The 13788-nt window shown below is 39.4% G+C and overlaps 1 protein-coding gene across 9 annotated transcripts in view; it reads right to left on the bottom strand.

Annotated features, from left to right (window-relative positions):
• FBXW11 (F-box and WD repeat domain containing 11) overlaps positions 1-13788 on the bottom strand; it is a 150659-nt gene that overhangs the window by 21336 nt on the left and 115535 nt on the right. For all 9 annotated transcript variants that reach the window (XM_032260347.1, XM_032260345.1, XM_032260343.1 and 6 more), the window contains one exon: positions 11221-11358. In XM_032260347.1, coding sequence (XP_032116238.1) covers positions 11221-11358 — 138 coding nt within the window. The remainder of the gene's footprint in view (positions 1-11220; positions 11359-13788) is intronic.

The raw sequence follows: 13788 nt of genomic DNA on the forward strand, positions 1-13788 counted from the left end.
GCTGAGACTACAGACACATGCCACAACGTCCAGCTAATTTTTTTTTTTTTTTTTTTTTTTTGGCAGGGTATCCCTATGTTGCCCAGGTTGGTCTCGAACTTCTGGGCTCAAGCAATCCTCCCACCTCAGCCTCCCAAAGGGTAGGGGTTACAGACGTGAGCCACTGTGCCCAGCCTCAAAATATTTTAAAAATTTTTCCTGAGATTTCTTCTTTACGTTATTTAGAATTACGTTACTTAAAGTATTTAGGCACTTTTCCAGCTTCTTTTTGTTACTGATTTCTAGTTTAAGTCCACTGTGGTATCAGATTGGTCACTGTATTAGTTTCTAGCCTTTTTTTATTGGCTTTTAAAATTTATTTATTTTTGACTTCTCCATAAGTTATTGGGATACAGGTGGTATTTGTTTACAGAAGTAAGTACTTTAGTGGTGATTTGTGAGATTGTGGTGCACCCATCACCCAACCCGCAGATACTGTACTGTATTTGTAGTCTTCTATATCTCACCCCCCTCCCACTCTTCCCCCCAAGTCCCCAAAAGTCCATTGCATCATTCTTGTGCATTTGTGTCTTCATAGCTTAGCTCCCACACATCAGTGAGAACATACGATGTTTGGTTTTCCATTCCTGAGTTACTTCACTTAGAATAATAGTCTCCAATCTCATCCAGGTCACCATGAATGCTGTTAATCATTCCTTTATATGGTTGCATAATATTCCATCATGTATATATGTGTGTGTCTATCACAGTTTCTTTATATATTCGTTGACTGAAGGGCATTTGGGTTGGTTCCACAACTTCACAATTATGAAACTGTGCTGCTGCTATAAACATGCATGTCCAAGTATCTTTTTTGAATAATAACTTCTTTTCCTCTGGGTAGACACCCAGTGGGATTTCTGGATCAAACAGTAGTTCTGCTTTTCATTCTTTAAGAAATCTCCACACTGTTTTCCATAGCAGCTGTACTAGTTTACATTCCCACCAGCAGTGTAGAAGTGTTCCCAGTTCACCACATCCACACTAGCATCTCCTGTTTTTAGATTATGGCCATTCTTGCAGGAGTGAGGTGGTATCGCATTGTGGTTTTGATTTGCATTTCTCTTTTTTCCATGTTTGTTGAGCATTTTTTCATACGTTGCAAATTTTTTCATAAGTTTGTTGGCTATTTGTATATCTTCTTTTGAGAACTGTCTATTGATGTCCTTAGCCCACTTTTTGATGGGATTGTTTACTTACTGATTTGCTTGCGTTCACTGTAGATTCTGGATATTAGTCCTTTATCAGATGTATAGATTGTGAAGATTTCCTCCCACTATATAGGTTGTCTGTTTACTCTGCTGACTGTTCCTTTTGCCATGCAAAAGCTCTTTAGTTTAATTAGGTCCCAGCTATTTCTCTTTGTTTCTATTGTATTTGCTTTTGGGTTCTTGGTCATGAAATCCTTGTCTAAACCAATGTCTAGAAGGGTTTTGCCAATGTTATCTTCTAGAATGTTTACAGTTTCAGGTCTTAAGTCCTTAATCCATATTGAGTTGATTTTTATATAAAGTGAGAGATGAGGATCCAGTTTCACCTTCCTGTATGTGGCTTACCAATTATCCCAGCACCATTTGTCAAAAAGGATGTTCTTTCCCCACTTTGGGATTTTGTTTGCTTTGTTGAAGATCAGTTGGCTGTAAGTATTTGGGTTTATTACTGGGTTCTTTATTCTGTTCCATTGGTCTATATGCCTATTTTTGAGCCAGTACCATGCTGCTTAAGTATGATACCTCCAGATTTGTTCTTTCTGCTTAGTCTTGCTTTGGCTACATGGGATCTTTTTTGGTTCCATGTGAATTTTAGAATTGCTTTTCCTAATTCTGTGAAGAATGATGGTGGTGTTTTGATGGGGATTGCATTGAATTTGTAGATTGCTTTTGGCATATGGTCGTTTTCCCAATATTGATTCTACCATCCATGAGCATGGGATGTGTTTCCATTTGTTCATGTCATCTATGATTTCGTTCGGCAGTGTTTCGTAGTTTTCCTTGAAGAGATCTTTCAACTCCTTGGTTAGGTATATTCCTTTTTATTTTTTTGCAGCTATTATAAAAGGGGTTGAGTTCTTGATTTAATTCTCCGCTTGGTCACTGTTGGTGTACAGAAGAGCCACTGATTTGTGTACATTAATCTTTTATCTGAAAAATTTGCTGAATTCTTTTTTCAGTTCTAGGAGCTTTCTGGAAGAGTCCTTAGGGTTTTCAAGGTAAACATATCATCAGCCAACAGTGACAGTTTGACTTTCTCTTTACTGATTTGGATGCCCTTTGATTCTTTCTTTTGTCTGATTGCTCCGGCTAGGACTTCCTGTACTATGTTGAAAAGGAGTGGTGAAAGTGGGCATCCTTGTCTTGTTCCAGTTCTCAGAGGGAATGCTTTCAGCTTTCCCCATTGAGTATTATGTTGGTTGTAGGCTTTTATTACATTAAGGTGTGTCTTTTATAGGCCAATTTTGCTGAGAGTTTTAATCAGAAAGGGGTGCTGGATTTTGTCAAATGCTTTTTTCTTCATCTATTAAAATGATCACGTGATTTTTGTTTTTAATTCTGTTTATGTGGTGTATCATCTTTATTGACGTGCATATGTTAAACCATCCCTGCATCCCTGGTATGAAACCTACTGGATCATGGTGGATTAACTTTTTGATACATTGTTGGATTCGGTTAGCAAGTATTTTGTTAAGGATTTTAGCATCTATGTTCATTGAGGATACTGGTCTATAGTTTTTCTTTTTTGGTTATGTCCTTTCCTGATTTTGGTATTAGGGTAATGCTGTTTCATAGAATGAATTAGGGAGGGCTCCTTCTTTTTCTATCTTTTGGAATAGTGTCAAAAGGATTGGAACCAATTCTTTGAACATCTGAAATTAATATACCTACTCCTGCTCTCTTTTCATGAAGTATCAGCATGGTCTATCTTTCTCCATTCACTTACATAATCTCTATGTGTCTTTGTATTTAAAATGAGTTTCTTATAGACAACCATAGTTGGGTCTTGCTTTTTGATACCCTCTGACAATGTCTTTTAATTGGTACACTTAGGCCACTGACATTCAAAGTGATCGTCAATATAGTCAGATCAGTATCTATCATATTTGTCACTGTTTTCTATTTGTTGCCCTTGTTCTTAGTTCCTATTTCTGTCTTCTACTCTTTTTCTGTCTTTTCTGGTTCTGAGCATTTTAAATGATTTTATTTTCTCTCCTTTCTTAGCATCTGTTATACCTTTTTTTTTTTTTGAGACGGAGTTTCGCTCTTGTTACCCAGGCTGGAGTGCAATGGCGCGATCTCGGCTCACCGCAACCTCCACCTCCTGGGTTCAGGCAATTCTCCTGCCCCAGCCTCCTGAGTCGCTGGGATTACAGGCACACGCCACCATGCCCAGCTAATTTTTTGTATTTTTAGTAGAGACGGGGTTTCACCATGTTGACCAGGATGGTCTCGATCTCTTGACCTCGTGATCCACCCACCTCGGCCTCCCAAAGTGCTGAGATTACAGGCTTGAGCCACTGCGCCCGGCCCTGTTATACTTTTTTTATGTGATCACCCTAGAGTTTGCAATGTACATTTGCAACTAATCAAAGTCCACTTCCAAATAACAGTACACTACTTCACAGATAGTGTAGCTTGTAATACTAAAAATAATCTTAACCCCTCCCTACTTCCATGAAATCACTGCCATCATTTCCTTCACTTTTGAAGAATAACTACGTGATTTTTTTTCTCTCAAATTTTTAAATATTTCACTCTACTCTCTTCTGCTTACATGATTTCTAAGGAGAAATCAGATGGAATTCTTATCTTTGATCCTCTTATCAGTTTGTTTTTTTTTTCCTTCTGATTTCTTTCAGGATTTTTTTCTTTATCTTTGTCTTTCTGTAGCTTGAATATGATATGCCTACATACTGGTTTTGGGTTTTTTTGTTTTTTTTTTTAATTTATTTTTTGTTTTTGTTTTTTGGCATTTACTCGGACTGGTGTGCTCTGAGCAGCTGGCTCTGCAGTTGTTTGGTATCTGACATCAATTTGGGAAGATTCTCAGTTATTACTGTTTCAGATATTTCCTGTCTTATCTCTCCTTCTGGTACTCCAATTAAGTGTGTGTTATACCCTTTGTAGGTGTCTCACAATTCTTGGGTATTTTGGGGTTTTTTTTTTTCTTCTAGTCTTTTTTGTTTGCTTTTCAATTTTAGAGATTTCTATTGAGCTATCCTCAACCTCAGGGATTCTTTCCTCAGCCATGTATCCAGTCTACCAATGAGCCTATCAAAAGTAGTCTTCATTTCTGTTACAGTGTTTTTATCTCTGGCATTTCTTTTTGGTTCTTTCTTAGAATTTCTATCACTCTACTTTCATTTGCCCATCTGTTTTTGCATGCTGTCAACTTTATCCATTAAAACTCTTAGCATATTAATCAAAGTTCTTTTAAACTCTTAGTTTGATAACAACAGCAGCCCTGTCATATCTTACCTGAGTCTGGTTCTGACACTTCCTCTCTTCACACTGTGTTGGATGTGTGTGTTTTGTCTTTTACTATGCCTTGTAATTTTTTTCTTGATAGGTAGTCATGAAGTACTGGACAAAAGAAAATGCTATACACAGGCCTTCAAAAGAAGTGAAGTGTTCTATAGTTCCATGACTAGGTCTTCTCAGTCTTTTAGTGAGCCTTTACCTCGACTTCACAAGTACTTCTCAGTTCTCCCTCACCCCTTTAGGTGGGACCAAATGGATGAAGCAGCTGGAATTGTGTATTTCCCTTCCCCAGGTCAGTTAGGTTCTATAAAATCTCAGCACTTTAGGCTCTGGCTAAGCAGTTTCTACTGAAGGTAGACCTTGTTAAGAAGTACAGAATACTCTGGTATAGTTAAAAAGGTTTCTTTTGAGAGGCCATGGCAGGCGGATCATGAGGTCTAGAGATTTAGACCAATCCTGGCCAACATGGTGAAACTTCATCTCTACTAAAAACACAAAAATTAGCCAGGCATGGTGGCACACACTTGTAGTTCCAGCTACTCAGAAGGCTGAGGCAGGATAATCACCGGAACCTGGAAGGCAGAGGCTGCAGTGAGCCAAGATCACACCACTGCACTCTAGCCTGGCAACAGGGCAAGACTCCATCTCAAAAAAAAAAAAAAAAAAGATTTCTTTTCCCTTCCCCCTGCTGGAAGCTCAAGATTTTTCTGTGATAATCACTGTGAGAACCTGGTAGAGCTCTTGGCACAAAAGTGTGGTGGGGATGCCTGATGACTGGGTCCTCCTCAGCTTTTATTTCTCAGACTTGTCCCACACTAAGCTTCCAGCAATATTTCAATTACAGTTCAGGTTACCCTACCCAGGCACTGGTTCTCCCAGATGTTTCTGCTCCAGTGAGTTATGATTCTCTGTATCTGTCTGTCTCTCCAATTTGTGGGGCAGCAGCTTCTCCTGTGACCTCTAGATTCTCTTATGAATCTAAGTAGAACGGTTCATTTTTCAGTTTGTTCAGATTTTTACTTGTTGTCAGGACAAGAAGCAACTTCTTATATACCAAACCCACTCCCTACTTTTAATCTTTCCAGTGTTTCCAAGTTATCAGTACTGTTCATATCTAATGAGAGATGGAAATTAATCTGTTCAAAGATTGAACTATTAAAAATAGACTCTGTGGACCTATTTCTTGACATGTACAACAATACCGTCATAATTTGCAGTGTTCCTACAGCGTACTGCAAGTGATCAAGATTTTATAAATGCTGTAGACATTGAAGTATAATGTCTTTCTACGATAGCAAAGCTTGCTTTTCACTTCTGACCTAATGGAGCCTGGGTTATTTTTAAAGTGATTAGTGATCAAGGATTGGTGCAGAACACAGTTAAAAAAAAAAAAAAAAAGTTTCTAACCACTGATCCAGATAATCTCTTCAAATCTCTGCTCTACTATTCTATGTCTTGTAAGTCAAATGGGCGTGCCTCAATTAAGAGAATTATTTAGAAAACACATCTAGTGTAAATGAATTACAAGCCCACAGCCAGACAATGCTTTGGCAAGGTTGATATAAACCATTTTTATCTACTCCTTAAAGAAAAACCACCAGGATTAAATAGTAGCATATGTCACATTTTCTAGAGTATGGTGGCCATAGGTTAGGGCTATCAAGTATACATAAAAATAGGGTTCTGCGGTCCAGGAATGGTGGCTCACACCTGTAATACCATCAGTATGGGAGGCTGAGGCAGGCTGATCACTTGAGGTCAAGAGTTTGAGACCAGCCTTGCCAACATAGTAAAACCTTGTCTCTACTAAAAATACAAAAAAATCAGAAGCGTGGTGGTGGGCACCAGTAGTCCCAGCTACTCAGGAGTCTGAGGCAGAAGAATCGCTCTCTTGAACCCGGGTGGTGGAGGTTGCAGTGAGCTGAGATCACACCACTGCACTCCAGCCTAAGCGACACAGCAAGACTCTGTCTCCAAAAAAAAAATTTAAAAAAATTTAAAAATACAGTTATGTGTTCAAATAAGTTTTGGAACTTGGGAAACAGTGTCTCTACTGCAGGACTTCTCAAAGCCTTCATATGCTACTGTATCCTGTGGATTTCTAAGCTGAAGATACAGTGTGTAATGTTATCTAAACTTCTTTGGAGAGCATTATTCTCTGCCTAGACTGCCTGCTAACATCCTCTAGATTCACATCCACAGAATATCTTTTGGCAAATATTGCCATACATATAGGAAATCAACAGAACAGTTTCTTATATTCTATAATTCAGAGTGTCTTTTGCCCTAGGTAGCTAAAAGTACTAAAATTCCACTATTTCACTTTTTAAAAAACAAAAAATAAAAAATTATTTACAAAAAGCAAAAAAACTTCATTTTACCCAAAGTAGAACAATAACAGAAAACAGGACGAAGACAGAGAAAGCCCGCTACAATCTATCTCTCCAGTTGACTCCTGATAAAAACTGGTTGAGAACTCTGAAAAGTAAGGGTCTAGAGAGGCAGTAAAAGGTAGATGTGGCAATGGGTCAAGCTTGGAAGAAACAATCTGCATGGGGGTGAATTTACCATTATTTTTGTTTGTTGTTTTCTCTTTTCTTTTTTCTTTTTTTTTATTAAATTGAGACAGTCTTGCTCTGAAGTACAGTGGTGGGATCCCGGGTCACTGCAACCTCTGCTTCCTGGGTTCAAGTGATTCTCCTGCCTCAGCCTCCTGAGCAGCTGGGATTACAGGTGCCCATCACCACACCCACCTAATTTTTTTGTATTTTTAGTAGAGATGGGGTTTCACCATGTTGGCCAGGCTAGTCTTGAACTCCTGACCTCAAGTAATCCACCTGCCATGGCCTGCCAAAGTGTTGAGATTACAGACATGAGCCACCACACCCAGTTTTTCCCTTTTCTTCCTATTGTGGCTTTTGCTCAAAGGCAGGCCCTGACCAGGAAGCTCTACAGTGAAATAGCAATATATGCAGCTAAAATTCTGAAAGAAATCCCTCTTTCTAGGCAGATGGGCTAGAAAAGATCTCTGGGGTTTCTTTTCTCTCTTTTCTCACAGGGCTTATGCCCCAGTCATGGAGACACACTGCAGAACAGTGGAAAATATAACAAAAATCCAAGAGTGTCCCAACTTTTCTGGCCAGAGGAAAAGGTCCTTATGAGCTGAAGAGACTTAGGGAAATCCAAGAGAAAAGAGCTGGAAATAAAAGAACCCAAACAACACATGACTTGGGCTTACCCAAACCAGCACAGCAAAGGCTGTCTAAATGAGCTGACACTTAAGGCACTGCTGAAGCCTCAGACTAACCTCTGAGTAATGAAAGCCCATGACAGACCCAAAGTGGCATGGCAAAGGTTTTGAACAGTGGAAAAGAGATTAGAACCATACCCCCAGCCCCTCTGATGAAGTCAAGACAGAACTTGTGTTCTGAACGCAACTAAGTTGACTATCTGCTTAAAAACACATTTACCCAAATACATTCTCCAGAGGACTATTACAGGGCCCACAGTCTTTACAACATAATATCCACAATGCCCAAAATACTAGTTTAAATTACCTAGCATACAAAAACCAAGAAAAAGGATCAATTCTCAGAGACTAGACAATCAACAGATGTCAAGCTGGAGATTACCCAGATGCTGACATGGTTAAAGACGTTAGGCAACTAACTATACTCCATTGGATAAAAATAGACATGCTTAAAGTAAAGGAAAAAGAGAGTAATTCTCAGCAGAGAAACAGAAACTATAAACTATTATCATACCTGAAATAAAAAATGACTTGATGGCAGCAGGGTGAGTAACAGGAGAATAGAGATGAAGAGATGAAAAATTCAGTCAACTTGAGGATAGGCCAATAGAAATTATCCAGAAAAGAATGGAACAAAAATTGAAAACAATATGGAACAATATCAAAAGATCTAATATTGGCTGGGTGTAGTGGCTCACGCCTATAATCCAAGCACTTTGGAGGCCAAGGCAGGTGGATCACCTCAGGTCCGGAGTTCCAGACCAGCCTGATCAACATGATGAAACCCCATCTTTACTTTAAAAAAGATCTAATATTTATATGATTAGAGTCTCGGAACAAAAGGAGAAATTGATACAGAAAAAATATTTTTAAAAATAATGGCTGAAGACTTCTGAAATGTAATGAATGAAAGACGTAAATTTACAGATTCAAGACACTCTGTGACAGGATTTTTAGATATAACATTGAAAGCATGATCCATAAAAGAAAAAAGGTGGACTTCATCAAAATTAAAATCTTCAGCCAGGCACAGTGGCTCATGCCTATAATCCCAGCACTTTGGGAGGCTGAGGCAGGCAAATCACCTGAGGCCAGGAGTTCAAGACCAGCCTGGCCAACATGGTGAAACCCTGTCTCTACTAAATAAAAAATTAGCCAGACGTGATAGTGCATGCCTGTAGTACCAGCTACTTGGGAAGCTGAGGCACAAGAATCTCTTGAACCTGGGAGGTGGAGGCTGCAGTGAGCCGAGATTGTGCCACTGCACTCCAGCCTAGGTGACAGAATGAGACTCCATCTCTAAAAAACAAAAACAAAAAACACCAAAACCAAACAAACAACAACAAAAAAATTAAATTCTTTTGCACTGTTAAAGAGATCATTAAGAAAATGAAAAGATAACTCACTAATTGGGAAAAATATCAGTAAAACATATCTAACAAGGGACTTGTATCTAGACTACATAAAGAACTCTGAAAACTCAAATTATAAAAAAAGAACCCATTTTAAAAATGGGTAAAAGATCTGAAAAGAAACTTCACCAAAGAACATAGAGATGGCAAGTAAGCACATAAAAAGATGCTCACTATCATCACTGGGAAAATGTGAATTTAAAGCAAAATGAGGTATGTCCACACACCTATTAGAATGGCTAATATCACCAGGCGCAGTGGCTCACACGTGTAATCCCAGCACTTTGAGAGGCAGAGACGGGAGAATCACACACAAGGTCAGGAGTTCAAGACCAGCCTGACCAACATGGTGAAACCCCATCTCTATTTAAAAAAAAAAAAAAAAAAGAATGACTAATATCAAAAAAACTGACACTATCAAGGGCTGGCAAGAATGCAGAACAAAAGCAACCCTCGCCGGGCGCGGTGGCTCAAGCCTGTAATCCCAGCACTTTGGGAGGCCGAGGCGGGTGGATCACGAGGTCAAGAGATCGAGACCATCCTGGTCAACATGGTGAAACCCCGTCTCTACTAAAACTACAAAAAAATTAGCTGGGCATGGTGGCGCGTGCCTGTAGTCCCAGCTACTCAGGAGGCTGAGGCAGGAGAATTGCCTGAACCCAGGAGGCGGAGGTTGCGGTGAGCCGAGATCGCGCCATTGCACTCCAGCCTGGGTAACAAGAGCGAAACTCCGTCTCAAAAAAAAACAAAAGCAACCCTCAGGCTGGGCACAGTGGCTCATGCTTGTAACCCTAGCACTTTGGGAAGCCAAGGAAGGCGCATTACTTGAGGTCAGGAGTTCAAGGCCAGCCTGGGCAACATGGTAAAACATCATCTTTACTAAAAATATAACAATCAGCTGGGCATGGTGGCATATGCTTATAGTCCCAGCTACTCAGGGGGCTGAGGGAGGAAGGCAGGAGAATCACTTGAACACAGGAGTCAGGGGTTGATGTGAGCCAAGAACACACCACTGTACTCCAGCCTGGTTGACACAGCAAGATTCCGTCTCAAAACGAAACAGCAACAACAAAGCAAAACTCTCATGACTGTTGATGGGAGTGTGAAATGGCACAGGAACTCTGGAAAACAGCTGGGCAGTTTCTTAGCAGGTGAAACATATGCTTACCATATGAGCCAGCAACTCACTCCTCAGTTTTCACCCAATGAACTAAAAACTTATGTTCCCCCAAAAACCTACAGGTATATATTTATGGTAGCTTTAATCATAATTGTGAGAAACTAGAAACAACACAAACGTCCTTCAACAAGTGAATGGGTAAGTACAGGAAAGAGAAAAGCCCAGGGAAAGAAAGGGGCAGGACAAAGGAACTGGGGGAATGAGAGAGTTGCTCCATATCTTGATTGTTGTAACAGTTATACACCTCTGTGTGTTTATCAAAACTCACAGAATTACACAACAGAAGAGCAAACTTCCCTGTTTCTAAGTTTAAATATGTTCTACAAAGTTTAAAAAGCTTAATGTTTTCTTAAATATGAGGACATAAGCTACAAACAATGTAAAATAAAATCAGATCAGATCAGCCATCAAACAGATTAAACATGGAGAAATAATCCAGTCTAGCTACTATTGAAAACTGAATGAAAACAATGTAAGTTGCTCTATTATCTTATGGTATTATTCTCTAAGTCCTTCTCAGAAACTATAAAAGGTAACAGCTTTGGTTTAAAAACCAGCAATACTAATACCAGCTGGTAAAGTAATCAAGAGCCCTGTGATACTGGGATATTTTCTATTTACACCTAATATGGAATATAGAGTGTGAATGTGCTTAGAGAAGAATAAGAAGTGAGACAGTCCAGGGTCCTGTATTAGTTACGGGGAAATGCTCTGGCTCTAGTTCTTTAGAACTACGCTGAGAGCTGCCAGGATTGAGTGGAAGAGATAAAAACCAATCTCAAGTAAATGGAAAGATTGTCACATCTAGTGTCTAACACATAATCATGATTCTAAAAATAACACATACAAAATTCAGTCATTCACCTTAATAGAATTATCTCGTAGGCCACTGATAATTTTTTCATCATCGTACTGTAAACAGTAGACACCTTTACTATTTTCAGAGCGGCACTGAATCCTCTGCAAGTTGTGTCGTCCACACCGCCAGTTAGATTCTATAGTCTAGGGAAAAAGGAGGCAAGAGATGAGTTTTTGTGAATCAACTTATTCTACTAGGTTTCAGACTTTGGCGTTGCTTCCAGAAACAGCATACCACCGATACCCCAATCTTGGTTTGTATAACTGTCTGTGGATAGGAATTATGCTCTTTTCCAAGTAAGACATTAACCCAACAATATTTTTTCTTTACTTTCCCTGCCCATTTGGCAACTGTCATAGGATTTCCAATGAGTTTTGGACTGGGCTTGAAAAAACTGGCCTAGACAGAATTCAGTATATTTAAAGAATGCCATTTGCACCCAAAATATGCAAATAAATAATAACTCATTGGGTCACTCCCTAATCCCAATTAAAATACCATCATTAAGCATATGTTGACAATCTATGCATCCAAACAACGGATTGTCTTGATCAATGAGAAAAGATATTGAGCAACTACTAAAAGCCAACTAAATAGGAAGAATTTTATTTGCTATCATTTTTAACTTCCTTAATGTTTCTGTAATGTCTCATTTTGGCCCTGGATTCTTGTTCCTCTTATCTTTCATTCAACATTTGCTGAGATGTTTATATATTCCAGGTACGGTGCTAGGCACTGAGGATAAAAAGAACAACAGGAGGCATACTGCATTCAGGGAGGCGGCACTCCAATACCTAGGCCCATAGTGTCTGGATCTAGACAGACACTGAACTAAGTTTATTTGGTTAAACGATCTACACAATAACCTTGGAAGGAAGCTCTTATTATTTCCTTTGTACAACAAGAAAACAGAGTTCAATTTGCCTGCAGCCACAACATCAGTAATCAGACCAGGTGGAAATCACACTCAGTTCTGACCAAAGCCCATGCTTTTGCTACTAACATTCAATACCTACAAAGCAAGACGGTCCTGCCTCTTGAGGCAGTGCACACAGAACATAAAAAGATCAGTAACAATTCCAGATAAAATGTAAGTGCCAAATGAGTGATAAAAATTCTAAGTGCTGCAGGGCTTAAGGGAGATAAGGAGCTCTATAGCCTGAGACCACTGGGCCAAGTATAGTGAAGAAATAGGTCATGCCCAGAGCACCAGAAGACCTAACCTCTGGTAGCAGATATGAGTGATTTTTAAGGCTCAAAAGATACAATGTCTCTACTAAGAGTAACCAAAGTCTGAATTCCTGATCCCTGAAATTAGGGGACAACAGGGATTGCCATAACCTGCTACACTTCAGTTCAGGATATGGTTTCTCTCTGAGTAGCTAATTATCTCTGGGCAACTAAAAGCCCAATTATTTGCTTTGTTGAAGAAAGGAGATATTCACAATAGGTATTTAATTAATGGCTCTGCTGACAGCTAACAAATTGTATTTCTTTTTATTTTGAAGACAGTATGTTTCTGTGCTCTCTAAAATGTTAAAATTTACTGAAAGCTATATGCCAGGCACTATGTTTTCCTAACACTATGCCACTCACTTTATATGTTTTGTAGCTAATTTGATCATAACTCGGAAGCAGGAATCATTGTTTGCATTTTATAGAAAAGGAAATGGACGGTTGGAGATATCGACACTCATATACTTAAAAAGGGAGTATTTCCATCATTTGTGGCCCCAGTGCTTAAGAACCTCAAGAAACTCCCATACACATCCATGAGGGCAGGATGGCATATTTCCAACACTCAGTAGATGCGAGGAGGTGCTATGGAGATGCCAGGAGAGGGGAAATACTCATCTGTCCATCTGCCATAAGTCAGAACTTCCTAGCCTGGGTCATCATCTCTAATGACTTGGTAAGGTGTTGGACAGATAAAAGCACATTTCAAAACCAAAAGAAAACTAACCCAACCCACTTCTGCTACCTCTGTCAAGGCAGACAACAGATCTCTCTGGATAAGCAACTTTTTAAAAAGAGGTCTAGAATACAGGCATTTCTTAAGCAGAACTCAATGCCTGGAATCATTTACAGAAACAATATATTTTTAGATAGTGACTGAGCCATCTCAACATGCTAAGCATTCCAGGAAAATACTGACTTAGGAGGCAGATGTACTGCTAACAAGTCTAACTTGTGGCCAGTGACTCTTAGTGAATGTATGACTTCATGTGAACCCAAAGTATTACAGTGATGAATTCATAGTATGTCTTTACATATATATCAGGTGTTATTTTTAAAATTCATGTAGCCATTCTTAGGTTTAAGAGGTATATAATTGCTTTAAAAAGTCACTGAATCAGTAAGCAGCTTTGTTACACTCTATATTTCAATGACTAGAAAAAGCACATTTAGGCCGGGCGCGGTGGCTCAAGCCTGTAATCCCAGCACTTTGGGAGGCCGAGGCAGGTGGATCACGAGGTCAAGAGATCGAGACCATCCTGGTCAACATGGTGAAACCCTGTCTCTACTAAAAGTACAAAAAATCAGCTGGGCATGGTGGTGCGTGCCTGTAATCC

This window comes from Sapajus apella, unplaced genomic scaffold (genome assembly GCF_009761245.1).
Source record: "Sapajus apella isolate SASKATOON/1434 unplaced genomic scaffold, GSC_monkey_1.0 scaffold117, whole genome shotgun sequence".
NCBI classification, from domain to species: Eukaryota; Metazoa; Chordata; class Mammalia; order Primates; family Cebidae; genus Sapajus; species Sapajus apella.